The 26119-nt window shown below is 43.6% G+C and overlaps 3 protein-coding genes across 3 annotated transcripts in view; 1 reads left to right on the forward strand and 2 right to left on the reverse strand.

Annotated features, from left to right (window-relative positions):
- Nucleotides 1–26119, forward strand: part of cxxc5a (CXXC finger protein 5a) — a 251815-nt gene that overhangs the window by 68391 nt on the left and 157305 nt on the right. The gene's annotated exons all lie outside the window — the stretch shown is intronic.
- On the reverse strand, nucleotides 1350–15663 carry LOC140279234 (uncharacterized). The gene is made up of 8 exons (XM_072374340.1): nucleotides 15508–15663; nucleotides 14377–14853; nucleotides 11184–11328; nucleotides 10971–11073; nucleotides 10348–10386; nucleotides 10212–10253; nucleotides 8642–8885; nucleotides 1350–2493 (listed from the first exon to the last, which is right to left on the reverse strand). Exons 2-8 carry the CDS (start codon nucleotides 14561–14563, stop codon nucleotides 2279–2281), a joined length of 975 nt encoding a protein of 324 aa, XP_072230441.1. The 5' UTR covers nucleotides 14564–14853; nucleotides 15508–15663; the 3' UTR covers nucleotides 1350–2278.
- puraa (purine-rich element binding protein Aa) lies at nucleotides 19513–24953 on the reverse strand. The gene is made up of 2 exons (XM_072374343.1): nucleotides 24798–24953; nucleotides 19513–21099 (listed from the first exon to the last, which is right to left on the reverse strand). The coding sequence occupies exon 2, from the start codon at nucleotides 21018–21020 to the stop codon at nucleotides 20163–20165; it is 858 nt and encodes a 285-aa protein (XP_072230444.1). The 5' UTR covers nucleotides 21021–21099; nucleotides 24798–24953; the 3' UTR covers nucleotides 19513–20162.

Below are 26119 nucleotides of genomic sequence, written 5' to 3' on the forward strand. Positions count from 1 at the left end.
TTTCCTTTGCTAGGCGACGGGTTTTGAATTGGCACGATGTGACATAATCTTCAAAGAGCCATGAAACTGAATTGAACTGATTTGAATATACAGCAACTAGAATATAATATATTAAAATATAGAACTAGAATATATTAGATATTTGATACTGTGATACTCTAACTGATAAAATTATCTAACTTCTGTATATAAAACTGATTATTGTACTTATTGAAACTGATTATTGTACTTATTAAAACTGATTATTGTACTTATTGAAACTGATTATTGTACTTATTGAAACTGATTATTGTACTTATTGAAAATGATTATTGTACTTATTGGAAATGATTTCACAAGTTTTGCTGCATCTTCGGTTACTGAACAACAACAAACCATTAAAACCGACCACTCAGCTCGATCAAAACAGCAACCAGGGATCATACCTTTTACTAGTTTGGTTAAAAAATGCAAAAATGATAATAATATGCATGTGTTTTCTTTATAAATACCGTCTCACACACTTAAACTTCCACATGAAGTGACAGTTTCACTGCATTACAGTATTACATTCCACACATATTGTTGCCATAGTGGTGCCATAACCATGTCCCGTATCCTTCTGCACATCTATGAGTGTATTTTTGAGTATATGTGTGGATTGTGCCTCTGTTCTTGTGACCCACAAACTGTCAACATGTAATTTTACAATAAACTCTCTGAGCCCAAATTATCCTGCTATTTCACCTGCATCTCACATCCTCCAGCTCCTGTGACAATGTTCATGACCTGGTCTTTACCAGCAGAACCTACAGTCAGTGTGAATTAGTTCATTATGATGCTGGAAAGCAGCAGAGGGCATCTCACAAGTGATCATTGCTCAGTAAATTCTGTAAATACTTTATATATCCCAGTGAGCTGGTTGGTCAAGGTGGAGATTTTCTTTAAAACAGGTTCCAGATATGAGTTTATTACCAGATGGAAATCACACGAACAAATGTGAAAATATGCCTCTTGTTTCTGCACTGGCAACAATTTCCATTACTCAGAATTAAGCAGAAGATGTCAGGGAACAGGGACGACCAGCACAGGAGAGAAGTGCTGCTGCAGATCTAATAAAAATTTCAAACTGGCCCTGGTCAAACATGCAGGTCTATATGCTGAGACTGGTTGTAAAAAATGTATACGTTAGCAGTAAAGTAACTACAAGCTGCGTGACACACTGTACCTGTTACAGCTGCTATATTTTAATAGAAAATTGACAAATATTTGTTCTCATTGAGCTTTGAGACGTCAGAAAGAAAGATGTTTCATTTAATTTGGGACTCAGAGACAGACAGGAAGAGGGTGGCAAATAAATTAAAAAACTACACAACGCATGTTTGCTGTTTTAATCTTTCTTTGCACCACTTAACATTGATATCAAGTATGAAGATGCCTCTCATTTTATAAGAGAGCTTAACATCCCAGTATTAAAAGTGTCTCCATAAAGAAAATGTAACAAACCACAGTATGAATATCCACGCACACAACTGAAAAAACAAAAGAAAGGTAACACGGAGCTGGATTATTTGGCAGCGAACGTCTAACCTGACAGGATTTGATCCACTGGGAGTGACAGATGAGTGCGTGTTTGGCGCTGTCATTGGTCCACAACAGGTCGCAGTGAGACTCCTGCCAGGTGGCAGAGGGAGGCTTAAGCTGCACTGTGACAAATAAAGAAGCCGACACTCGTCCCTGGAAGGAGACAGCAGGACGTGTGAGGGCCCTTCTATACCTTAGCTCTAGCTCCCCTTGCCCTACTTTTGTTCAAGAACACAGAAATTAAGAGAAAACAACCCACAATATACGTGTGTGTGCTGGAAACTGTCTCATAACCGCTTAAAATAATGCAATAGGTGTGCAGAGGCTTTGTGAAGTAAAGTAAAAACTGTGTTAGAGTAACGTTGTGACACTTACTGATTCACTCACAAACCATAGAAGAAGTGTGTCTTTATAAAGCCAAATTACTCAAAAACAACCCGTTGCTTTGGAATCTTTATCCCATCATCTATCTTTACAGCACGGCAGCATCCAAAATTAAAAAGAACAAAAACCGTTACATTCAAGCTTTTTACGTCACTGTGCTTTGGAAACGATAGCAACAACATTACCATCTCTGAGACCCTTTACGGTTCTGCAGCCCCTCGGGTTCCCGCGGAGGCTCCACCTCAGGTGTCTGACATTGTCTTGTGTGGCGTCAGTCCAGAGCCTGGGACAGGTGGAGCCGGGTCGGAGTCTGTCCATCATTGTTCAAGGATTACCTGATGGTGGACGTGGTCGTTTGATGCAAGTGGCTCGGCTTGTTCGGAAGCGGTGGCTTGACGCCACGAGGGGGGGTCTGTGTTGGCGTTTCAACACTGAAGGTTTTCATCAGCTGAGCCACCCGGCCACGCCCTGCGCAGGTTGGTGCAGTCCTGGATGTCCCGGCCTCATCTGAGGCCGCCCTCCGAGACGCTTCTGAGACGCCGGAGTCTGAAACGCAGGGTTTAAGATCAACTTAGCTCCAGTGAGACAATCTATCTGTTACAGAGAACGTGATGGTTCATTTTGAAGCTTTACTCTTCAGGAATGTGGTGCCAAAAATGAACAAAAATCAGCTGCAGAATTAGAAAAAGCAACATCCGAGACATTATAATAAAAACCTGCGATGCAGCTGAAACAAACAGCTGAGGAAGTTCAGGGGTGGCCCAGACTTTACTGTAATACCACTTTGTATCACTGAAGAGAACATGAGTCACCGCAGTGTGTAGTCTACCCTGGAGCCAACAGAAGAAGAAGAAAAACTGCCACCTAACAGAGCACAGAGATGAGCAAAAAAGCGTGGTAGGTAGCTCCGGGCAGGCGAACATTACTTTCACCACACCCCCACCTACATGAGACTATTTTTAGGACGTAAAGGACAGATATTAGTGCAGAGCTCACTGCTTCTTCTCTAGTTTGGGAAGTAAAAAGCTTGTGTTGTTAATGTTCTGGCTCAGTTAAACAGGGACACTCATATCTCTCAGAAATGGCTCCAGAGTTGATGAATGAACTGTATGATGGGTAAAGGTAGTCGTGTGAACTGGCCCACGCATGATCAAAATTAGCATGTGGTCATCTTAAAGCTACTTGGTGAGGTTTAGGCATCCAAACAAGCCGGTTAGGAAGTGATCATCCATGATTTGCTGCCTGACCTCACGTGAAAAACATCACTTTTGGCTGTTAAAGCTCATCATCATCATCATTATCTCCTGGATTGGGAATTGTCACCAAGGTAACCAAGTGGAGAAGAAGCTCGTTGCCTTTCATGGTATCAACATGTAATTTTAACAGGTTTCTGTATGTGCTTCTACCCTGTAATGCTGTGTTAAGAGGTCACACACATCCGTGAGACCAGGCTGAGCACAACAGAAACAAACCTCATTACAATGCAGAGGAGGGCCTTTAAAATCGCTTTTCAACACGCACCTCTGTCATTATCTGACAAGTTAAGGCTATGAAAACAGTGACTAATCTCAAACTAACTTCATGATTCCACATCATATCAATAAATCAGTGAGTGAAGGATACACACACACATACGTCACTCTGGTTCCTCACGACTCAACGATTTCAACGCATCTCCAGATGCTGCTGCATCCTTCACTCTCTTCTATCTTTCCCCCCTCTTCCCTTTTCATTCGCCTCCCTTTATCTCAAACTGGCTGAGCAGAGGTCATCCTCGGTGGAAGTGCGGCGGAGGCACAGCTGGGTGTAGTTTGTGTGCGTGTGCTTGTTGAGGTTCTGTGTTTGGAAGAGGGTGTAATTGAGTGAGGAATTGAGGGAACAGGAGTAACGAAGGGGAGGGAGGGCCACAGGGACGGCAACGGAGAGCAGACAGACGCTGCTCAGACACCAGAAGGCTCGAGGAGCCACATATTTTTAGCGTCATCCCCGGGGGACGGAGATATGTGAGAGCACCCGCGTGCAGACACACACACACACACACATGTACACAAAATAAAGTGAAAACATGCACACACACACACACTTACACACTGTTTCCAACAGCTGAATTTAAAAAGACACGCACATTCTCACGTTACGTTCAGGCCCGTGCTTGCTCTCTCTCACACGCACACACACACACCCCCCCCCCCCTGCTCACAGACTCAGTCACGCATGCCGCCATCTCTGACTAACACCACGCACACACGCAGAGGTTGGGTGAAGCCACGACTACGCGGGCACTCCCGGGGCCAGGAAACCTTTAAAGCCCGATGTCCTGCCGGCGCGAAGGGAAGAAAGAAACCCAGAGTAGCCTTTCTGGATGTTTTATTGGTTATTGTTGTTTACTCCTCCCGCTCTCCTCGCTCACGCCCTCTTGCCCCCATCGTCACCTTCCTCCTCATCTTCCTCCCCGCCTGAGCTTCCCTGCCTTCCTCTGCCCCCTGACCCGCAGTTCCTGTGTTAATGTCCTCTCACCGCGCTGCGTGGGCTTGCCTCTGATTGTCTCGTTGTGTTGTGTGGTCACCACGGAAACCTTGGATAGGCTCCAGCAATTGAGGCTGACACACATTCAGGCACGCACCAAACACACATTCACGGGCACACACACACATTCACGGGCAGAGTTTTTCGAGCTCAGAGCCTTGGTGCATGTCTGAGTGGAATGCTTAATAGAGAGACGGGGAGATAGAGAAAGAAGGCGAGAGGAGGAGTATTGGTGTTATGGGGATTGACTATGAAATCTGAAACGACCCATAATACCTTCCCACTGACTAACCTGTCGTCACACCCAAAAAATGCATCAACTCCACGCCTTTCGGCCCGAAACTGTCCTCAACAGCTGCACCCTGATCCCTGTCTGCAGAAGCAGTGATTAACACTTCTTGCGAAAACAGTAATTGACATAAAAGAGATTTTTTGCACCGAATCACGCGACAGGATCGATTAATCTATGGTTTGAGCTTTCAGGTGGCATCACATCTCATAACTGTGCGGGGGAGACAAAGAGGACGGAGCAGGAGGCGGCGTGAACGAGCACAAAAATTAAAGACCAATCTATCTCTTCAAAGAGCTCCAGAAGAGGAGGGGCCGGGTGTGAAGGTGGGGGGCAGAAGTGGAGCAGAGGGCAGAATTCCCGAGCAGCACGTCTGCGGACTGAAGGGCAGGGAGGAGGAGAAGCATAGGTGAGTGTGTGTGTGGAAGCGTGGGGGCTGGCTCCTGAATGGGGGCTGGGGCCCCTGTCACTTATCAGCTTTGGCTGAGAGTTGCCCAAGGCTAGAGTCGGGAAGCAGCGCTGGAATGCCTGTCTTTCCCTCTGGAGGTGAAGATAGAGGAGAGGAAGCCGGCGAACAGAGAAAGAATGGTTTACGAACACAAAAACTGGCGCTAATGTCCAGCTGCTGAAGACTCCTCGTGCATCTATCCTCAAACCACGGCCTCCTGCACACATACAGTCCTCTGCCTCAACGTTTGGCTTCATTTCAACCTCTGACCTCTTATAATGTGCACTGTTCTACTCCTGATCTTGGACTTTATTGCAGTTTAGAGGAGGGCTCCTCATTTGCAGACGAACAGAGTTTGTTTTTTCTCTTTTCTTATGCAGTAAATAAGGTTTGGGGCAAAATATTGACGTCAAAGTGAACATGCAGCATAAAATGTGGTCAAATTAGTCAGAATATTGATCCCACCGAAAGGTAAAAAGATGCTGAATTAAACAACTCAAGAGATGCATTCAAAGACTGTTATCTGTCCAACACAATGTGTATTTATTCTTACACAAGAGCCTGTTTGAATACAGTCTGTATGTCTTTAATCTCCTCTTTTATCTATGAGGCTGGTTTTCAGATTGTAAATATTGCATCTGAGAGATCTGAGAGATCTTTACATCACGGATCCTGAAGACAAAGTTGTTGATTATTTGCATTAAGCTTATTACTACCAGGCTAACGGGGCTTAAATGCCATATTTTTTGGATATTTTCTAAAGTAATAATCTTCACTTGCACAAAAAATCTTTTGATATAATAATAATAAAACTTCTTCTATCCCCTAATCTCCAAAAACACTTACATAATAACATAAATTCAGAGCAAATATCTACATCTACTGGATGTTTTCCCTTTAGCAACACGTTTTATTCTGTCCTTGCTAGTTTAGCAAAAGCTACTTTGTCACAGTATTCAACTTCCCACACAGCAGCTATGATTTCCTCAGTGTTGGATTCAGGGGTTTGGAGCAGTATAAGTCCAGCACCTGCATCGTATAAGCAGTGCTTAACTCCAACGACTAACGCAGATGACTAAGTTGTTTTTCTACAACTGCTGTGTGGGCCACAGTCCCTGCACATGGGACACAGGAGTCCTTGTCATTACCCTCATTTAAAAGAAAACAGCCGAGGCATGAGCCTCAGTTTACCTCCTCCTCTTGGAACAAGCTTCCTGCCATTGTCAAGGACAGACGCTCGTCCAGAGTCAAGAAACATTTATTCAGCGCCGTGCTCAGCCCACCTCAACTCCCACTACACCAGCTGTTCTTTAGCGTTTCCTTTCCTCTTCCCCACATTTGTCTCGTATTTGGTGCCCAGGCATCGTCCAGTGATCTAATAACCAGTCACCAATGTGGGTGGAAGCAAACACACATGAATGTAGCATGTAGCCCCTCGCTGCCACATTTTACTGGTCCTGTACGCTTGTTTTCTTCTTTGTATCCAGTGGATTTCTTATCATAAAGCCCTGCAGATGCCTCCACAGACTTCTTACCTGACAATACATGACAACATTACGAGTAGAAGTGTTTTCAGCCTCCCGAGTCCACTGAGAATTGCCAGAGTTGGGCTGTTTTCTTTCCCCATCAAACTGTCTATCAGGCAGTAAAACATGCAGTCCAAGGAATACACCGAGGAACTGTCTGTTAGGTTGTCAGTTTACTGAAAGGCTGCTGTTTTAAGGAAGTTATGAGGGAAATTAACTACACAGAAAAGATCTGATTCGTTCCCGTTCAGCAGCCCACAAACGTTCAACATGGTTCTTACCCAGCCTGTCGACTGGGTAAAATAAAGATCCAGTTCTTCGTTTGTTGCCTCCTGACTGATAGCAGCCGTGAGCTGTTGCAACATGTTTTAAGGAGAATGTAGGATGAGCATTTTTCCAGCAGAGGGATCACATTGAAATGAGATTTTTCTCTCCTGCTTAACTTGATTTTTTCCACAGTATCATTTCCTTCCACTGGATGGCGCTAACTTCACCCCCGACTCTCCTTTTCTGAGCGTATTCGGGTCACTTTATGTTGAATGAGAGTCAGCTCTTCAGACTGATTGCTGGCTTCCAAAAGCAATCTGTAAAGCACCCTTTAAGACTTTCAGGGAAAGTCCCAAGATGTCTTTTAAAAGACGAGAAGTCATCTCTGAAAAAAGTTATCTGCACATCTGCATGGACAAATATCTTCTGACACTCAGTGAGACACATCCAGCACGTTATTTGTGCTAATGCGTATATAAGTGAAGGTTGTAATAAGCTGTTTATTCATTCTCATTCAGCCTTTAACAGCATAATATGAAATAATATATCAGTTTACCTTGAATTTTAATGGAAATTTTCTCTGAAAATATAGTTTTTCTTGCATTATCTGCGGATTTGCTAGTTGTTATAGGGTCCGAATGGCTGGAGTTAAATTTTCTACTCTCAATAAAACACCCCGACGGGTAAAGACCATGAAGAGCTGGTGTTTTTTTTTACTGCTTGTTTTAAAACTAATTTAAATCAAATTCACTGAATGTTGCTCTCAAGGATAAGTTTTTTAAATCAGTTTTGGTCTGATTTCCTGACCGTACACCTCCAGTTATCTGGAGCATATTTCAGCAGTTAGCAGGGAGCATTAACTGCAGCTCAGGAGGAAGTTCGCCTCCCAGCGTCTCTGGACCGCGTGCTGAAGCACGAACGCCACGTTGCGCCCATTGGTGTTTGAATGTGTGTGATAGAGAACAGCCACATGGGCTTGTACTGTAAAAGTGCTTCTCTACATAAGTACAGTCCATTTATCTACCATTTCACTCCTACTAATTTCCTCAAACAAGACAATAGAGAAGCTGCAAAACATGCAGGTGTGCAGGAACGATGGGGCACCAGGAGCCAAATCCCAGTCGCATAAGCGTTTCCCCTCTAGGCTGGCCTCTTTCTCTCTGCCAGTCCATAAAGATTCCAGGAGGCTGAGGCACTATTTGGCCAGCACATTGGGTTTGGGGGAATAAATCCCTCTTCCTCACTGCAGCACTGAGAAAACTGTCTTGTGTGAACTTTGTCCCGACCGGTTCTGCTACAGAAAAAGCCGTGGAGAAGATTCTCTTTTTGGCTTCGTGGTTGGTGGTGACAGTTATTTTGGAGTCAGTTTCAACCCACACAAGTGTTCAAGGCAGTCTCCAGTAATATCTAACCGAAAAGCATGACAGGAACAGCAGAGGAAGATTCCTGGATTTCCCACTTTTTGGAACGCCTTGGCTTGGATTAGCCACGATGATTTGCTGTACCCAGTAAAAGACAGGATGGGCGTACCCCGGACAGTTTGCCCATCATTCAGGGCTTAAAACAATCTTAAATTAAATCCATCTTGACACCCAACACCCAACATTTACCCTCATATTTGATGCCATGCTCACTAACCTTTCCCGCCCTTGGATTCCTGGGGTTCCTGCCACAGGCTGCTTTTGGTGGCTGACGTTGATCCGGACTCTTTTTTGACGCTGGCGCTGTTTGGTGATGGCGCAGCGGCAGCCAGCCTAGGATCGGGTCTCTTGGTGACACAGTCTAGTGTTGCCTTTGCAGAAGCTGATCTCATGTTGACGAGGCTCGCTCTGGGGCAGGTGGAGGGCTGGGGAACTGACTTCTCCTCGTTCGCACTGGATGACTTCAGGTCGAGCCGCAGAGTGACAAAAGAGGTTAGAAGAGTGCGATCAGTGTTGACAACTAATTCAAAAACAGTGGAATTACTGTCATGTTTGATTCAGTCATTGGATGAATGATTCACCAAATTACAGCTCTCCAATGACAAGGCTGTTCCACAATGAAACACACAGAACTATGACCACTGATTAAGAGTTTAAGGATGTGTGGTGAGAAAATTATATGGTGACTTAAAAATCAAGCTGCCTTGCTAATCTTCCTTCCTAATCTCACGCCTTCTTAATCAACTGGTGCTCCCTCCTCCTCTCACAGGATGACTCCATCCCTCACAAAATCAAAGGGAGAAAACCTGCAGCAGCGTTAGCAACAGCGCCAAAGCAAGCTCCTGCCTGTTTCCAGGAAGAAATCACTCTATCTAAAGAGGTTTTTGCTTTAGATCCTTCGCTGTCACACTGGCTAAACTTCCTAAGGTGGAGGCTGGCCGTAGTCACATCAGCAAGGGGTTAGCAGAAATGTGTTTGGGCCTGTAATATGGACAGGCTGTAGATTTAAGGGATGTGAGGAAGAGACATTTCCTTCTGTGGTGCAGAGGACGGAAAAGCAGAGAAGAGAGGAGAGCTCACGCGCCCAAACCTCAGGAGACTATCCCACAATCTGCGACTGACGCATTCTCTATCTCTGGCGTTTTAATTCCCTGATCAAGTTCATCAACCATCTGTTCCAGGGCAGTTTAGAAATCCTGCCTTGCCTCTGTGATTCAGCTGTTCACACAGAACGTGTCACCTGCACACAGGCACACATACACATTTCCGTGCACGGAAACACAGAAAGAGATAGAAAACATACTCCCCAGACAGCCAAGTCTGGAGTGATGATGGAGCCAGTGGGAGGACAGTTCAGTGCAGCTGCCCCCCCCCTACAGCCCCTTGAGGGGTGCGGCGGTTCAGACAAACTGAAGCACAAAGAGACCGGAATGCTCAGGGAAAGACGATCTGCAGAGAGGCTGGGAGTGAGGGGACAGCTGGCCCTAACCACCGTTTCCTGTTACTCACAGAGGGTGGGACTGCCATGAAAAGCCACACATGCCCTCTAAAGTCACATTTAAGAAGCTGGGGAGTGGATTGCTTCATTACTAACAACATCTTGGTGGAAGAACTGGACTCTTTTTGCTATTCACAGCACATATAAAACTCAAAACCAACAGTTCAGCGCTTTGCAAACCATCTGCGATATGTACTTTATAAAAAATCTAGAAGAAAAAGCAACAAAAAAAAACTGGATTGCAGATAAATGCGAAGAAAAACTTTAGACTGCTTTAATTCACAAATACCTTTTCTTTTGCTGTGGCTGCTGTGTGCTCGCTCACTGACACCTGTGGGTTTAACAAAGACATTACATGAGTTTCAGGCCCTGATGCAGCCTGAGAGCACGCGGCTCAGGAAAGGGACGTAGTTCCTCCAACTCACCGGCAGAGGGGGTAATGCACCCGTTCCCTCGCACTTCCCCTGTTGGGAGAGACAGTCCCGTGTTAGTTGACAGAAGATGTGACACGTCATCCCTTTAACTTTGAGTCAGCTCAGTGATTGCAATAATTAGGGGGATGGAGAGCAAAAAGAACAAAGAAAACAAACAACAGTTGGGCAATAAATGCAGTAAAATGCCCAAGAATATTTTAAATTATAAGGACTTTGAAGACATGTCTGTCCAGTGTTTGGTGATGTGTGATGCCCTCATTTACTCGAGCTGCCACCCTCACACTGGCTCACTTCGACAGAAAGGCCCAACTTTAAGGCCTTAAAGAGAAATTAAATTGAATCTAATTTGTTCAAAAGCCTAATTGATAGTTTTAACAGGTTTAAAATGGGAATATTAAATCAAGTTGTTGTGACACCTGGACAGATAAAGACCATTTAGCATCATTCAACCTTCTTCAGCAATAATAACAATTATGTTCAGTTAAAAGTTCTGTTAAATCAAATCATAAAGAAATTAACAGACAATATTTCTCTGAATTACCTTTGTGCTCAAGCTTTAAAGTCATTGTGACATTCAAACCAGTTTCTAAACGACCAAACAAACAGCAACACACCTTCAAATTCAAGGAGATTCCAGGCTGTGTCTTTGGAGGCAGGTTTTCTCTTTCAGTTCTGACATCTTCTGGAACATTTTTGCTCTTCAAGATAGTTTTATGGCTATAAAACACAAGGAGACCGAGTTATCTTTCTGTGTAGATACAGAATAATATCAATATTTAGTTGGTTTGCAACAAAAACAAGTGTTTCATGTTGCAACAGATAATTACATTAAGTTGTTCTGGAGATTTGGCGACTTCTTTTCTGCAAATCCAGAGCTGATGAATTTGGCGGTGAGCTCGTCCACGTCCCCGATCACAAGCACCGATACGTCTCCATCCCGGCCGGGCAGCCAGCTCACGCTCTTACTGTTGGCTGTTACAAAAGCACAAAGTTAACCATCACGTTGAAGGTAAAGAAAGGAGGTTTGCAAATCCCTGAAACCCCTATTCAACGGACCCAAGCGACACATTCCTGAAAAGGTTTGGACGGGAGAACATTTACATTGAGAGTCCAGTTGTTTATTTCACCTTCTTGCTTGAAATATGATTTTAGCAGCTCAAGAACTCAGGTTCTCCTCGGTCTTATCTTTCTTTTGGTGAAAGCAGTTTAGCACCCAGACATTTTCCTGCAGGTGTTATTGTTCAGCATGCCTTCAAATATGTGCCAATTATCAAAAACCTTGTGGATTAATGCGTCCACACCATCCACAGACTGCAGCATCCATCGTTTCCAAAAGAATTTAAAGGGTTAGTTTTATATTAACTTAAATAATTAACTTTATTTAAGTGATTTCCAGTTCAGAACCGGGTCAGCGTGGCCTGAGATCGTGGTTAGTTCTTAGCCTCGATTCTCTTCAATGGTACCATGTGTCATAACTGCTGAAAATATTAATATTAATATTTTTGTAGTGAGTATAATTCATTCTTAAACTTAAACCTGTTTATCTCAAGTCTTTCACAGTGTTTTAACTTGAACTCACGCCTCATGTTTAATGCACACTCCTCTGGAATCAGCTTCAATCTTAAATATTTCTAAGGTTTTTTTAAATGATATAGGTCTAACATGCTGTCTGTGAATTATTCTAATTTAAATGGGTTGAAACGATTTATACATCTCACATTACGTCAGAAACAGGCTACTAAAATAAAGGCGATTTGCTAATGAAACACGTGAAAAGCTGTAATATGCCTACACATTTCATCAAAATCACATTTCTTTATAAAGAATAAAGAACATTGAGTCATCAACTTAATGAAATGCTGTACTTACACAGTACGAGTCAAAGGTTTAAAGGCATGCTGATTCAAAAGAAATGGGGAGATTTGTTCAAACTGTGGCCATTCAGATCTATAAGTTAATCTTTTATAACTCTGGTTATACAGAAAGAAATCTGCCAACTTGTCAGCGATATACCTTCAGATACATTCAGCGCAGCGTTTGGGTTTGTAGGCCTGATCAGGAGCTGCTTTAGGCCCAAGAAGCACAACACAAATGTGCTCAAACAGGCGATATATATGAAGAAGAAGAAGACCTCACTGACATTTATGTGCTGGAAAGTATCTGTTTCTACCTTAAACATTATCCCAGTCAGCATCTCTGCCCTTTTCTGAGCTCGTGGCGGCACAAAGAAAGATGCTAAGATGTCACTGACGTGTGACTGGAAATGCAGAGAAGCCACTGTGGAGATAACCCAGCTGTGGGAGAGAACATGTTGACTGAAAACATACTTTCACAGTGGACTGGTTTGGCCAGTCTACCCTGTGGATTGCCTTCCAACCGGTCCTACGGGGATAATGGCAAAAACACAGCAGTAAGAACAGAACAGGCTCACAACCAAAACTGCAGCATCATTAGCAGGTGTCCCACTCCTTTGAGTACAGTTCCAGCTTTAAAATCGATGTCTAATGTCGTCTGTAATGGTAAAAGTAAACAGAATAATGCTTTTAACACAACAGAAGCTCCTTTTCCATATTTCCCTTCAACGTAAACACATGCAGACGCACCAGAGCGCGGTCATAATCAGCACAAAAGCACTAATTACCACCGAGTCAGCTTAACCACAAAAACTCTCATGACAGAGGTCTTAAGGCTGAACGTGAGCTCTTAACACCAAACAAGTGGGACACCAGCTTCACCCTGCGCTCAGAAATGTGACATGTGAGCTCTGCCACTGGGCCGTTCAGATTACATCAAAAATCTCTTTGTTTCTGAAACACATGTGTTTCCTGCAAACTTCCCGTCTCTCCCTCTGCCAATCATCTGCAGGATTGGGTCTTAATTCACTTCCCTCTTTTTTACGCAGCAACACGAGACGTTTCCAAAGCTTTAGAAATACTCAGAAATAAGGGGGCCTGTGTGGAAGAGCTGGGATCATGTGACCTCTGCCTGCAGTGTCCCAGCAGCCCCCTACGAACAGCTGCATTGCTCATTAAAAGATAGACAGGGCACTGTTCTCTCACTCTGAACTGCAGTTAATAGGAAGTGCTTTGTGATTAACTAAGACGAGACAGAGTTAAAGCAGCCACTGCAGCCTGTGAACTGTCCTTATTGTGTCTTATTGTGACGCTGTGCCTTGCTTTGAGATCCAGGAGCTCCTCTTGAGAGGAAAGAAATTACGGCAGGTTGTCACGACACGGAGAATTGTCAGACTACAGCTAAAACTAGCACCAGAGAGAAAATGCAGACAGGCAACATTCTCCAGTGTGCGTCAAACAAGTTTCAAGACTGATTTGTGGCTTCCTGAGTTTCTGGCTGGTTTTTTTTTTTTACTCAAACTCTGACTGTTGCTTTTGAGCAGAAGCCAGCATCAGATAAACAAAGTCACCATTCAACGTGTTTGCGTGATTATTTTGTTTTAACCGACTTGTCATCTCCAGCTGGAACAATTTCCCATCATGTTCCACACATAATCAGAATCTGTGAGCCTTTCCTGTTGCTCCCAGGCTCACATTGCATTGTGTGAAAGGGAATGAAATGATCTACGTCGGGGCCTGAAGGCTAAATGTGAAGCTTTTGTGCTTATAGACCTAAACAAGACAGAATATTATTCATGATAAACTGCATCAATTTACTGTGATGTGCCTTATTAAACTCTGTTATTGGTAAGATCTCTGAGTGTGATGCTAGCTTATTAGCATCATCACTGAGCAGTAATCGTTGAGTAATCATTTATGACTGTTTGTATGGCTCAGCATGAGTTACAGCATACCCAGCAGCTTTGGATATCTGTGACTAACAACACAAAAGCCTCAGCAGTCCTCTTATTGTGCATTGTGCGTCTCTATCAGGTGATTCACAGGATGTTGTGCAAACATCTTCTCTAAAAGGACTCTTAGCATCTGACAGACTGCGTGATGGAAAAACTGGAAGCTGCGCCCTGTCACTGACAACAAAGAGGAGGTGATGGGTCATCATGGTTACCTTTTCTTGGCTTTGCTCTCTTGGACTCAGCATCCCGTCCTTCTCTCTCCAGTTTCTCCTCTCGCTCTTTCCACCGCCGCACCTGCTCCTGGCGCATTTTCAGGAAAAGAGTCTTTTTCTGTTCCTCGTTCAGAGCGTTCAGCACATCGGGCTCGATGTACATGTCCTTTAAAATCTGCTGCAACATGTTGGCACCTGAGTGGAGGGTCCAGGGGGAGAAGGGACTGTCCTTTGGCGAGCAGCGTCTCGAAGTGGCTGGTTTATCCTGCTGGTTTATAGCCTCATGTTCTCAGAGTTTCCCGGCATGTTTATACTATTATTCACCCGTGTAAAGTGCTCTTCATGAATAAAGGTGCACGTTCATTCTCACACATGCACTCATTCACACACACACACACACACACACACACAGAATCCCGTTCCAGCTCAACTAAAATGTCAGTTTTCTTTTACTTTGGAGGCCATCTTTGGGACAATCTACAAGAAAAACACAGACAGCTGAAAGATTACATTGTGTCCTTTTGTGAGCTGCAGCTTCACATATATTTCTAGATCCAATCTCATCTCAGAGGCGTGTTTTTCTCCCGTAGAAGTTTGTTTCACTTGAAAATCCTGTCCCGCCTTTATTGAGCAAGGAAGAGCTTAAAGGCTGCTTCTGCCCTGACAGACGGACTGTGGTTACGAATGGGAGGAGATTCCAGAGGAATGGGACTGTTTCTGTCATCAGCTCACTCCTTCCCCTCCCCACCACACATCCCTTCCAAAACCCATGTCCCTTTATCCCCTCTAGCTCCACAAAATAGCGGCTCCATTTTAGCATGATCAGTGGAAGACTCCTGAGAAAAGGGAAAGAATAACTGGGTCATAGCTTTAAAGAGAAGGCCCACAGAATTGGACTGCTCTGGAATCAGTGGGAAGTTAAACAATGGCTACCACATAAGCAGCACTTGGAGGGAAAGAAAGCTTGTCTCAGACTATCACTGGTGGAATACAGATCGGCATCTGCCCCACACTGCAGGGTGAAGAGAGGAAAACCCAAGGAAGAGGGGGGGGTGGAGTGAGTGGAGAAAGTGAGTGATACAAAACAAAAGGGAGCCGTAAGAAAAGGGTAGAATTTGTTGAAGTACTCACAGTAGGATGTAGGCAGCCGCTCCACAGCAGAGTGTGCTAACTAAGCTGAGAGTCAGAGTGCCTGTGGGTGCTCCTCGTCTTTGTGTGTGTGTGAGACTGAGCTTATGACATCACAGCATTCCACGGTTCCCTCCCTCCCCGTGCACACACACATGCACGCACACACAAAGATATACAGACAGTTAGAAATGGGAAGAGTGCAGTTCGGGAAGTTGATCTCACGCTTCAACTGCGCTGTAAAGAGGAAGAAGAAGAAGAAGAAGAAAAGAGCTGAAAATTAGAAACTTTCACAACACTTATTATTGGTGACGTCACAGGTACGGTGGCCCCATGGGGTCAAACACGCCAAAACAAATCTGAAAACACACCAACCAGAAGAAAAGTCAAACATCTTTCAAATAAAGCATTTCACAAAATAAAATACCCTGAAAACAGAACATTTCAAACCACAACTTTCACAAAAAAAGGACTTTTTCTGCTGCTTTTTCCTGAATTTCACTGTGATTTCCAATCTTTTTGTGCGCGACACTGTTGTGAAACGCTGTTGTTGAGTTTCGCACCTCAGGGACGCCGTAAACATGAGACAAAACCAGCAGCCAAAACCCAAAAGAAGGCGTTTCCTCGACCTGCGATGAAGATTAGACACGAATGATGGGTGTCCGGATATAATCAGATACTGGGATTAAAACCTGAGCTATTTATTTCTTCTTTTTACTTTAGCCTAAAGAATAAAAACTAAACAGCATCTTGTTACTTCTCTCAGGCTTAAGTTAAGACCCTTTCTCAGTCATTTGTAGGTAAAGAGCATCCTCTGGTGGCTAAATCAGAGAACCCTGCAAAGAATTACGTCACCGCCAAAGCCTGCGCTCCACTACCTCAGAGCATATCATGAATTAAAGTTGAATGAAAATGGCAGCAACATTAAGGCAGAAGACCGCATTCTCATACATATGCTGCCACCGTATGGCTGCACGAAGCTCAGCACCGAAACGCCACAAACGAGCAGCTTTACGGCCATTTACGACTGACTGGGAGGACTGTTGCAAGCCGCCTGTAATGCTGTCGGAAAATGCTCGGGTGACTTTGGTCGTGTTCCAGCAGCAATAACATCCCAAGCTTTCTTTTGGCTGTCAGTGGGCTGGAGGAGAGGACACATCGGCATAGATTTAGCTTTTCTGGGCTCAACTAAATTGATTTATCACCATGTCAGACGCACGCCTCGCGTCCCAAACCCTACTCTGGATGACAGGGTTGGCGTCTTGGCCGAGCTCCAGTTCAATAGAACATGTCCGCTTCAGCTTCTTCATCTCTGCTCTGGGCCAATGGGCTGAGACTGCTAACCGAGCCCAAAATGTCCCGCAGAAAAGCCCGAGAGCGCGTCCAGCCTTCATTTGACCACACAGGAAGGGGAATGTTGCATCTCTGGCTTCCTTCTTCAGGAGGTTGAGTGACTGTTTAAAGAAGCATGGGAATGACACAGGAACCACCTGTTCATGTCACAGCCGTCTGCTTTTCATCAGACACATCGTAGTCCGGTCTTTTTTCAACACGTACCTCACAGTGACAGCATCTTTTACATCAGAGTTTCATTAATTAGGCTTATAAATAGCTACAAATAATAAAAGTATGGCCTACAAACACCTGGAAGCATGTTTGCTTTGGTGTTAAAATGCCGATTTCAGTTAAAAACACGCATGTTTTGTTGGGCCGTGATCGCTGCACCTTCATGTCTGCATCAGGAACTGTAAAACTCACAGAAAAGCGACCAGATAACCACGGCCAGGGTGTGTAGAGGATAAAAATACGCTTTATTTTACAGCCTGGGCTCATCACACTCTGCACATGTGCAGAAAAATGCCGAGAAGACACGAAAAGTTCATTTTGGAGGCTGTAAAATGAAGCTTTAATTATGATCAAATGTAGAGTCGTTGTACAAATTAAACATGAAAGCGTTTTGCAGATTTTCCCCTCAGCGGGTAAATTAAATTTATTTTTAAAATTTGTCAAATGTACATAAATTATATTTAATGCATCAAAACCAAATGAGCAAATCAAATAAAAAAAAGAAGAAAAAAAAAGAGAGAGAACGACATTCTTTGAGATTTTAAACAAGTATTGGTCGGGCGTTTCGTCGCCCCGGGAAAGCAAAGTGCTACAAACAACAACCACTGAAGACAGTTCACCAAACAGCTTAATGAGAACCGGACCGAAGCACCTTTTCTTAGCCGAGAGCTAAAAACCCAGAGATCTTTTATTCTTTTATTTCCACAATGACTCCATCGTATGTTTACAGCCTTCAACAAACCAGAAGCCCAGCTGACCCTTCACTTTAGGGGGTGGGGGGGGGGGCAATTTTCTGTTTCAAGTTAAAGTACATTTGTGAAGTGCTTGAGCCGGCGGGCCGCTAAGACCTCGGTTAGCTGTGTTTTCCTCCAGGGCAGAGCTTTGAGTGCAAATAAAGGCGTACAACTCCTTCATGAGAAACAAACCAACAAAAAACATGGAATTTAGCCACATGCTTTCAAATAGTAATCATATATTTAATTGATATACATATATTGCCACCATTGGCACATACGATATTGCACACAGTGATGAAATGTTGCACAGAAAAAGAGAAAAAAAAGGATATTTTTTGTGGGCGAACACATTCCAAAATGACAAATAATGTGGAATAACGCAAAAGGTAGAACTACATTTTAAAAAGAAAAAAGAGGAACAAGACGGGCTTGTTACTCCCCATTAATTGAGCGACTTACAACTTACAAATAACTACCCTAGCCAGAGAATGAACAGTTCAAGGGAGGCCACTACCGATAAACTCCCTGCTGAAACTCGGCTAGCGAAGAGCCAACTCTTCTGCATCATCTTGCATCGAGGTGACCCCCCCGTCCATGTTTACATGTAGGCCGATGCCTGGATGGCTGCGGGATGGGGAGGAGGAAAAGTTAAGAGATCCGCTCCTGTTTTAGGTTAAAGGGCTCGTAAACGAACCCTTTTAGCACCACGAGGCGTGCGCTAGCACACAAGGGGGCTGAGACACAAACATGGAAGAAAGGAAGAAGAAGCCGAACTGCGATCCAAAGCACCAGGCCAGCGTGTAAGCATGCCGAGAGAGTAAGGCACCAGGTTGTTCCTATGCTGAAGAGGATGCTCCCAATCAGGTATAATTCAGCCTATACCAGAGCCAGAGGAAAGTCTAGTTTGCTGGTTTCCAGTCAATCTAAACGCGGGAGCCGCCATTTAATTTAACGCTGAGGTAAATCTGACAGAATCTGATTGTTGCCAGTTTCTCTGCAGCTCACTGACAGAGTTTATAAAACTGCTATCACACATCTATGAGATGCGACCGAGCTGGATTGGATCCAGCCGTTTTCCCCGTGTGGCAGCCCAAATATCTACAGTTCCACCCAAACAGGATCCCACCGCCCAAAGGTGGATGTCTGGGCGTAGAAAGCCAACGCAGAGCGGCGGGAGGAGCCCGACATCCACCAACAGGTGAGCCCGACCCTCTCCAGCCTCAGTGGCCCCCTTCTCCGGCTGATTTACACGCTTTTCACACTTCCACAATAACTACAGCCAAGCCGTCGGATGGAAATCACTCAGCTCTCAAATACAGGCAGCTAAAGCTACGCATGGAAGGGTCCTGGAGCCGCAGGTTTCCATGCAGCAGCAGCTCTCCTTGGCACCATTTGGACTAAAGATCCCAAAACGCTGCTGTTTCAGATAAACGGGCCTCCTCTGAACTCTGTGGGGTGTCTGTCTGGCTCAACCCTCTGCAACTCAGGCCGTTTGCTACATGTCGTCACTGCATTTTTCCTCTGTCAAATACATATTTAGTACCTTTAAAATGAACACATTGCATTGACAACGAGACACAAAGGTAGTAATATATCCATCGGCATGGCAACAACTTGAACTGAAACAAAAAGTACAATATTAATATTTCTTTGAATGCCTCTGGTGAAGGTCATCATGTCAAGATCCACTGACCAGTTAAATAGAATTGATTTTTTTTATGCAATGCATATTGCACAACAAAAATAGCACTTATTTCATTTCATGAAAATGCCTATATATTCCTTTTTTATACTGCATGACATCTAAACAGTTTCCGAAGCAGGCCTAGCCCTCATATGATTGGTGTAAACACATCTCTACTCACAGGTAAAGGTAAATAGGATGGCAACCTCTTACAAAGTGTCTGAATTTTGGTTTAAAAATGGAGAATATCTGATTTGTGCTGAAGTCATTTGCTCACATGTAAAGGAAACCTCTTTTCTCCTCTAATTCCATTTGAACATTGCAAACACTTTTTTCTAACAATAGCTTTAACTGGTACAAAAGTTCTCTGTTAATAAGGGAAATAGACACTCAGTTCAATATTGTTTGTCAAGTAGGAAACAATGTTCAAATATAACGTTATTACTTTGTTTAGCAGCCTGTTACTGTATTAATGGTGATAAGTGGGGTAACATCCAGCGATGAGTGACAACATGTCGGAACTGTCAGGTTGTGGAGGTTTCTTATATTGAGAGTGATGCTCCCTTGGAGTTAAAACCATTAGAGTTAAATCTTTCTTTATACAGTAGAGTTTTAATTATAATTCTCTTGTTATTTTCTTTACTCTTGCGTGTTTGTCGCGGCTCTCTGTATCAATCCTCGTCTCCATCGTCCGCCTGCATCTCCTCCGGCTCCTGCAGCTCGCATGCCCTTTTCTCCCGCTGCTTCTCCTGGATCTTCTTCATCTCCTCGGCGTATTTACAGAAAGTATTCCCAAATTTGGACCACACTTTGTAGGGCACCGTGATTGAGTTGCGGTACGTTGGCTTCACCTCGCTTACCCTCATGAACACACCGTATTTATTGGATCCCACGTCGAAGAAAAAGCGCTTGTTGTCCACAGTCAATGACGAGCCTTCGGGCAACTCCGCAGGTTCGTCCTCTACACCGTAATCGTCAATAAGTTTAGCCAAAGCGTCGCGAAACTCAATTAGTCCCTGGGCAGGCAGAGCAATAGTCTGGCCCTGCGTGGATCCCAAACCGGGCCCCCGGTTAACGGTCTGTCGGATCCTCAGAAACCGTCCTCTCTGGTTCTCTTTCAGATCCATGTAGTATTTCCGATTTTCTCGGACCAGGAACTCGCTTTTCAGCGCTCTCCTGGGCTCGTCTTGCACCAGCCCCGGGTTGCTGGGACCCAGCTGGGCATAATGTTCGATGAAGTCCCCCAAGTAGTCTCGGAACTCCACCGCCACGGACATGGAGAGAGTGAGGCGGCTCTTGTTTCCACCGGCCCCGACTTCAGCTATCTTTAAGAAGCGGCCTTTCGCGTTCTGCTTAACGTCCAAATAGAAGCGTTTGTTTTGGATGTCAACCCTCTTCGACGCCAGCTCCTGGGTCTCATGCTGGAGCCCGGAAGCCGAGCCCGCCCCTCCTGTCGCTAGGTGCATGGAGCCGAAGCCTGGGCCCGTTGCTGCTCCTCCCTGCTCACTTCCACTGTCTCTGTCCGCCATGATGCTGCCTGCCTGCCTTCTCCCTCTGTCTGGTGCAAAGCCACGGCCAGCCAAAGCTACGCCGGAACTCTCGCGAGATCTACACACAGAGGTATATGAGAGCAGGAGTGGAGCGTTAATGCAGAGCCAAGACTATCTTTCGGTGTGTCCCTGGTCTCTTTTCTAATGGAAACGAAACTAACGGCAGCTCGGAATAAATGATTTTCGAATAAATAAGTTTCGATATGTCGATACAACGTCTGAAAGCGGCGGTGCGTTTACTGCCCCGGAAAGCCCCGGACTTGCCCTCTGAGAATTTGGGGGAAAATAATCCATCGTTCATGGTGAAAAACTGACAGAAATTTACACATTAAAGACGTTTAATGCGCATTTCTATTTATTTCACTTTAATATTCAATTAGTGGGGCGGTAACCTGAGCATTTTGCACAATTTACTCTATTCAAAGCAGAGGAATTTAGTTAGAACTCAGAAAAAAAATTGACTTACGAGTCACAGACACACCCCTATACATATATATATATATATATATATACATACATATATATATATATATATATATATATATATATATGTATGTATGTATATACACACACAACCCATTCAGCAATATTTTTCTATAATTAGGCCACATTAACCTGTACTTATTAACCGACCATCATTTATACACGATCATTGTTTTCAAAACGTACAAAAATGATCAAAACATCAGATTAGAATTTATTTCCCGTCGAACCAAATTGTAATTCTCTTCCCAGGTTTGGTAGTTCAGGGCAGTAATTGAAAACGCGGCTGAATGTGGTTAAAAACAGCATTAAAAGGGATACAGCTGTGTTTCAGCTGCATGCCGCGACAGCATCGTTTGCTTTTCCGCTGGACCACTTACCTCTAAAAGCAACACAAATATCATCCTTTTTAATGGCCACGATCACTGATTACTGCCTTCTGTTCCGAGTCATTTCGGCTGAATCAGCTTAGAGACACCTGAGCTTAAAATGACCTTAAAGGGGAAAAAACAGTCCAGTCGAGGTGATCAGGAACAGTTTCTAAAGACGTAAAACGTCCGTTTCTTGCACCTGTGAGCAGTTAACGCGTTGTGGAAATAATGGCGTCGAGTTTAATCTTTGACCTTTGAGTGATCCTGTTATTTTAAGAGTCTTCTTCTCACCTTGATGAATGCACACTCATAACCCGCGTGTGACCCAGATCTTCAAGCTGGAAAGCAGCAGACAGTCATGCAGCTACCTTTTCATAATGGATTCACCAGTAGAGGAATTCTGAAGCACCCAGGAAGTCATTATCAGTGTTGCTTTTATTTCTGCTCATTAAAACCACATTTACACGGTGTGTCTAAACCGTTTCAGTTGAAAAGAAACGTCCCGGCGCTGCTTTTCCCCTGAAGCATCCACATGTACTGAGGTTAATTCGTGGGTTTGAACACGCGCATATTTTCTTAGATTAAAAAAAAAAAAAAAAACAGAACAAAGACATTTTTTTTTTTGGATATTTTCTGCAAACCTGAAGCAAAGATTAAACAAATCCAAAATGGTGAATGAGTCCAGATTTTTATCTGAGTTAAACTCAGGTAAATATATTCACCAACTAACAAAGTCTAAAGAGAATATTAATTGGAGACTTAAAGGAGAATGTTGTGCTTTGTGCAACAGGTGTCGGGTCAGGCCACACCTGCACCACTCCGCGGCTGGCCTTTAATCTTCATCAGAATAGCTTCACATTAATATTTCCTTTCTTTATGTGACTTTCTGTTTCCGTCTTTTCGGAGTCTAAATGAAAGGAAGGATCCGCAGATGCTCACAAGTCGTTATGCAGTTCACGAATATTCCTCTTAAACACGCAGAATTTAATAATGGAACTTTTATTTAGTTTAAAACAAGTTTATTTTGTTTTTTTCTGGTTTGTCGTTTATTCAGTTTGATTTAATTTATAAATTAAATTAGTTATTTGAATAACATGAAGAAAAATCGAATGTGCTGTCAGAAGAGTAAAAATAATTAATTATCTATCAGCATGAACATTTCTTCACTTTACGTCTACAGGAGAGAGTTTGGAGGCCAAACTGGTGCGAATCCTAACAAAGACAAAGCCTGAGGTCCAGGAAATGAGCCTCTCACAATCTGCTCTTATTCATAAATCCATTTTTTATTCTAATATAATTATTTCTTATTGTTACATGTTGATTTTTTTTTGGACACAGTTAATTCTCATTATTCTAGATATCAGATGTCAGCTTGTATTTGCATGTGGAAAAATTAAAATGACTATTATAAACTGGAATTTTGCGCATGTAATTACCAGGCAAAAAAATAATAAAAATAGATAAAATATATATATATATATATATATATATATATATATATATATATATATATATATATATATATATATATATATATATATATGTGATTAAAAAGATGAAATATGGGCTTCATTTACTGCTGAAAAGTATCCAATCTTTAAACGCTACAATAACCTAAAAACTGCAGGTGGTGAAGTTTCGATGTTTTCTTTTCTGATGGAAAAATAATAATAAAAATTAAATTAAATTAAAAGAAATGCACCACAATGATAAAATAGATAGATAGCACGTGGGCCAGGCCATAGCCTCCAGGACACTCTGCGAAGCACTTATTTCCAATCTGAGCGGCTGTCTGCGGGGCACGCGACGAGATAAGACACGCACGCCCGGCCCAGCGGTATTTTGGCTCATTTCCTCCAGTTGAACTTTCTTGACCTGCATCAAAAATATCAAAATATGTCTCTTTTACCTCTATTGTAGCAAAGATGGTGAGCTCAAATCGGCATTTCAGTGCAGCGATGTTTGGGGAAGAAGGGGTTTGAGAGGGGAGGGGGGGGGGGGGATCAATAGCAATAAAAGTTCTGACTGTGTCATGTGTCAGCACTACGGAGGCCTATGTTTCCACGCGCATTCATGGTTATTCCTCACCTGAAATGGGCTCGTAGCTCCCTGTGACATTTTGCTCGAGTCCAATAAGCGTTTAATTTGATTTTATGAAAGAATTTATCTATTCATTTACTTACTGTTTCATGTAAGCCCGCTTTTTCTGCTCTCAATCAAATAAATAAATGTGATCTAATCGAGTCTGGATACAGGTGAATGTGACAATACTGAGACCAACTCGCGGGTCTGTGGACACTGCGTCTGATATGCAATCAATTTGTTTCTCATCCTCGCGCCTCTACTGCACATAAAAACAATTCATCCGGTTGTCTGATCCTGAATCTTGTTACTTTTCTGATTAATGCATACTTACCAAGGGGGGGGGGGGGGGGGGGGGGGGGGGGGGGGGGGCTATATAGACCCTGTTTTTGTTGGCAATTTTATCTGCTGCTGTGATGCAAAGCGACAGCAACCAGCCAGTTTAATCGCTCTATCAGTCAGTCATTAGCTTGATTTTCAGACCAATTTTAGTCATGAATATGCATCAGAAAAACGTCCAGAGCAGATTTCAGCCTCTAAAAGGTGTTGTCGCAGTTTGTAAAAGGCAGCCGCCGCTCTCACCTCCCAAAGTTTTGTCGTACATCCCAACAGAGGAATGTTGTGGCGTCGCCCAAAATTCAGCTCCGTTACTATCTCAGATCAGACCCACTGGCGCACATAGGGCGCTATGTCATGATTTTGTCAACTCTGCGAGGCGATGCCATAAGCTTTGCTGCACGTTAGGACTTCACAGGACACCAACAACCCGAATGACATGTACATAAAACGTCATTCCACCAAGCGAGCTCCCGTAACCTACCTTACCCCGCTCAGTCTGCAGGCGGAGCGCCTTACAGCCTCGACGGCGTGCCGGAGAAGACCAAACGAGGCAAAAGACTCGTGCGAATGTGCACGGAGGCCTGTATCACAGCACAGCGGACTGCATCTGCTTGCTTCACAAGATGGACAAGAGACGGCGAGTCGTGGCACGGCGAGCGACACACGCACAAGTTCAACGCTGCACGTTTAATCTCTGATGTCAACACGCAAAGTGGTGAACGAGCGCCGCTCCTTGGCCAGAGTGGGGAACTGCAGCTTTGCCCGCACACGGTTACAGGTAGGACATCATTTCTGCCCAACTGCACTGGATGGCGGCGTTTAAAGGCAGCGGAGTCTCGTAAAACTTTGGGTGGATTTTACAGTATGACCTTTGTGTCACTTCACATCATTTTCAGGGGAGGATTTTTACACCCATTTGCCGAGGATGTCATCATCTTGTGCTGTTAAGACTGTTGTTTAAAATGTTCAGAGCACCCATTAAGTCAAGAAGACATCAGGTCACACAGACATGTACTGATACGCCTGATGTTGTCGTTCTTTAGTTATGATTTATGAGCTTTGTACAATTTCAGCACCTCGGAGAGCAGCAGTCTGCGTCAGGTCTATGGATCACTCAGCGACACAAAACAAAAGTAAATGAATATTGAGAGCATATTCTATTTATTTACACTCAGACCTACTTTCTATGAGCCCATTTGGCTTCCTGTTGCAGCGTATTTCAATCTAAACTCCCCAAGCCCCGAACCGGGTCAGGCTTGGCCTTATTTGATAGAAATGAAGATGGTAACTTGCTTATATAAGCAGTGCAACATTAAGTTATGTGTCTGTCTGATTAAAAGCAACATTTACATCAAGTAGCTGCCATGCGCCTGGATGCTCAGTCCACTGTGGTCAGCAGATGTCGCTCTTTGTGAATAATGTCATTTAAATATCCTGTATCCGCATTCTATTTGAGATGTAAACCTTTTTTTTTTTTTAGGTTTTAAAATGAGCTATGTTGTTAGTGACTGTAATAAAACATAATCCACACATGTTGCTTTGTGTTGTGGCCATTTGTCCTTTGCCAATAAGCTCTGTCAGAACTACGCTATCTTTTGAACGTCTTGAATTGCATCAATAAAAATGCAGATAGACTTACTTTTTGCGATTTTCTTTTATTTCAAAAGTGGTTAAACTGCCTTTTTCTCTGCTCTTGACCTCAATGATGCAGCTGATTTAGCTGTATAGATCTAATGCGGTTCTTCAACATCAGTTTTTTTAGAGGCAGAGCAGTGAATGTGACCTGAATGCAGGGCATGACTT

The sequence above is a fragment of the Leuresthes tenuis genome, unplaced genomic scaffold (assembly GCF_036924035.1).
Source record: "Leuresthes tenuis unplaced genomic scaffold, fLeuTen1.0.hap1 SCAF_21, whole genome shotgun sequence".
NCBI lineage: Eukaryota > Metazoa > Chordata > Actinopteri > Atheriniformes > Atherinopsidae > Leuresthes > Leuresthes tenuis.

Bases quoted from the DNA above. Each gene is read 5' to 3' on its own strand.
- LOC140279234 (XM_072374340.1), bottom strand. From the start codon at position 14,563: ATGTTGCAGCAGATTTTAAAGGACATGTACATCGAGCCCGATGTGCTG. The intron at 11,329-14,376 runs GTAACCATGATG...CTTTTGTAACAG, and splicing joins GAGAGCAAAGCCAAGAAAAG to CCAACAGTAAGAGCGTGAGC. The intron at 11,074-11,183 runs GTAATTATCTGT...TGTGTTTTATAG, and splicing joins AATCTCCAGAACAACTTAAT to CCATAAAACTATCTTGAAGA.
- puraa (XM_072374343.1), bottom strand. From the start codon at position 21,020: ATGGCGGACAGAGACAGTGGAAGTGAGCAGGGAGGAGCAGCAACGGGC.